We start from the raw sequence: 3,322 nt of genomic DNA on the forward strand, positions 1-3,322 counted from the left end.
ATATATGCTATTAGATCATTATAAAATCAAACGGTGTAGGCGCTTTTATTTTTGAGTTATGTTGAAATTTCAAAGAACTCTCCATGAATGTGATGGTTTCTTTTAACACTTGTAATTAGATAGTAATAGATATATAATAACTTGTAAGCAAAATCAACATAAAGGTCGAGTACAAATTTTGGGGGCTAGCTATAATAATGATTCTTCACCTCATGGTATGGGTTTCGTCAAGCAAAATTCACTAGGCTACAATCTGAAAAACCAGTGTGACAAGAGCAGAACCAAATCCCTGGTAAGGAAAATAGATGTCATTATCACATGCTTCATTCAAGCAAAACTTGGCAGTAGTCTGTTTTTATTTCGAGAGATAATTGGACGTACCTACAACTAAAATATATGGATTACTGTTTTCAAATTTAGGTATCGTCTCAACAAAAGCTCCAAACTGTGATGTATATAAGATAGTTGACCTAATGAGTAAACTGGCAACCTACACGACATAAATGACTCCAGTTCTCTAATAACTTCATAACTCTTACACTACAGTTATAGACAAATTTTCAGAAGAACAAGATCATTAATAGTCAAGGATAAGGGTGAACTGAATGAGGGCTCAACTAAACATTACATGGCCTGGAAAAATTCATATTAAACGTATAACACTTGATGATTTCTGTAAGCTCTCCTAATCAACCAGTACTTCTGATAAATGAAACCTCATAACCGAGGTGTATCATCTCAAGAACTAACCAAAGTAAATCGGATTCACTGCAATCTCAGTAGTAACATGTTCAGAATGCGTATAATACTGTTTATTGTTGGAGAAAACCAAAGTGAATAAAGGGGATGGCTCCAGCACAGTAAAAAAATCATCTTGGAAGAATGTACGAATGGGAATACACACCATGTACAGTTTATGATTGCTAACAATAAGTACTCTTAGTAGCTTATATATTATTATGGCCCTGTTCGCTTATCTTATAATCCATACTTTTCAGCTTGTTTTTTTAATCGAAACAGTGTTTTTCTCTCACAACAAATCAGCCGGAACAATGTTGCGGCTTGTTTTTTCAGCGAAGCGAACGGGGCCATATCATCAAACAATGGACTCTCAAAGGCTGAACCAATTCGAAAGATTTGTGTAAATATGGGCATGGAATGATGTACGACAAGGAGAATTGGTTGCATGCATAAACTTGGTTGAAAAAACTATTCATCAAAATATGTTGTAGATTATTAATTTAAGCATCTACCAAGCATATATATATTGGATATAAAACCGTTAAGATAATAACCAAAAAGCCTATGTTAATAAGGGTCAATATAGAGTGATATACGATGATTTTATATACATATAAAGGCATTAAGAAGTCAAGTCAGTTTAAAACTTTAAACCTAACCTACCCAACGGAAGATTAAGATGGAATAGTCACGGTAAAACAGGAGAAACTAACTGAAACTAAAGCTCACCAGAGAAGCTACTCAGGTCACCAGACCTATTTGTCATAAAATCGAAGATAGAAATCTTGCTGAAACTACAATATCGCATGTACTATATTTCTTAACCTTTGGATGAAACAAAAGCACGCAACCAATAAACCAAACAATTAATACTATGCGCTCTACTACAAACTGTAGCGAACGTCACAGCAAAATGACCGGTGAGGCCCAAGCCATCATATCATACCTCGTCCGGAACTGATGTGATTGGAGAACACAAGCAAAGATTGTTTCCAAAATACTCCTACAAACCAAGAAAAAAGTGCCTTTGGCAGGCCGGAGGAACAAGGCAGGCGACCAGAAGTCAATGTTTCTCCGTTTCTAGTTAGCCATGAGCAGCTATCCTCCACGCAGTACTGGGCACGCCTGCCTCTTTTTCCACTCACTCTTCCTCCTATTGGCCGCGCATTAATTCAGGACTTTGGCATTGCATTGGGTTGCCCCCATGTACGATGTTGTCATCGATTTAATTGTTTTCCCTGCCGGTCCTGCTGTTTTCAGCCAGTCCGCCAGGTATCAAATGGGAGGAGACATGAAAACAGGGATGGACATGGGTGTGGCTGGGGAGAGCGAAAGGAACAGTAGCAGCGAAGGGGCGGGAGGAAGGAAGAAAGAACGCTTGATGTGCATCGAAGCCGCACAGATATTTTTTGGTGGAGGGTGGAGCAGGCACTACAGGAGTTCGCGACTTCCAATAATAGCAAGGCCCCGTTCGGTTGTAGGGAAATGATTCCCAGCCGCACAGATCTTTCACAAATTTGAATAAGCACGGAAGATTTTCGGGCCAGGAACGGCCGGTTCCAAGAGAACCGAACGGGGCCCAAGCGTGGTGCGGCGAGAAATGACCAAGCGTTTGAGCAAGACGAACCCAACCGCAGGAAAACCCAGTTCAACCAAATCCCAGAAAAATCAAGTCAAATTCACCACCGACAGTTTGAAATCGAAGGAGCAACTGCTGCGGCCTGCGGGACACGTATTCAGATTCGTCGGTGGGCCGGGAGAAGCATGCAGGCCGGAGGAAGGATGGCAAGAGGAGGACGCACCTGGCGGCGCTGGCGAACTCGTAGAGCTTGCCGCGCGGGGAGAAGACGATGAGCCCGACCTCAGCATCGCAGAGCACGGAGAGCTCGAAGGCCTTCTTGAGCAGCCCGTTGCGGCGCTTGGAGAAGGTCACCTGCCGGCTCGTCGCGTTCTCTATCCGCTTCAGCTCCGTCTTCCCCCGCACCATCGTGGCCGGCCGATCCCTTCGCGGCTTCCCGAAACGGAAGCGTCCGACCCCAATCCAGGGACGCTGCACGAACAAGCTGCACCGAACGCAAACCAGCCAACCAACAGCAGCAACTGTGAGGTAAGGTGACAAATTTTAAAAAACGAGAGGATCAGAAGCCACGGGACTGAGACAAAACTAGGCAGATCTGAGAGGGGAGGGCGCTCACCAAAAATAGCAAAGCGAAGGAGGCAAGCAGGCGGTGGTGAACTGGTGGGCTCGGCTGGCGCCCGCCGCGCGGCCGGCCTCCGCTTTCCTTTCTGGTGCTTGCCCGCCCGTGCACGCGTGTGTACTGTACAAACGCGCGGTGGGGGTGGGGGTGGATTTTTATAGTGGCGGGGGCGGGGAAACTGCGTGACCCGGACGGAGGAGGAGCCGAGGAGGTGGACTTGGTGGCCGTGGAGGCCGACGCTTGCCCGTTTCGTGATGGATGATGGGGTGAGGCGACCGCTAGGCGAGGATAAAAAAAAAAAAGAGGACGGGACCAGCGGAGAGAGACAAATAAAGAAGGCGATCGCGCGAGCGGTTTACCTTAAAATCGATCGGGGCCTGGCC

The 3,322-nt window shown here is 45.5% G+C and overlaps 1 protein-coding gene across 1 annotated transcript; it reads right to left on the reverse strand.

The window, feature by feature from the left end:
• Window positions 1-2,389: 2,389 nt before the first annotated feature.
• LOC136462968 (agamous-like MADS-box protein AGL14) lies at window positions 2,390-2,728 on the reverse strand. Its single transcript, XM_066462027.1, has one exon. The coding sequence runs from the start codon at window positions 2,726-2,728 to the stop codon at window positions 2,390-2,392; it is 339 nt and encodes a 112-aa protein (XP_066318124.1).
• Between the last annotated feature and the right edge of the window lie 594 nt (window positions 2,729-3,322).

The sequence above is a fragment of the Miscanthus floridulus genome, chromosome 1 (assembly GCF_019320115.1).
Source record: "Miscanthus floridulus cultivar M001 chromosome 1, ASM1932011v1, whole genome shotgun sequence".
NCBI lineage: Eukaryota > Viridiplantae > Streptophyta > Magnoliopsida > Poales > Poaceae > Miscanthus > Miscanthus floridulus.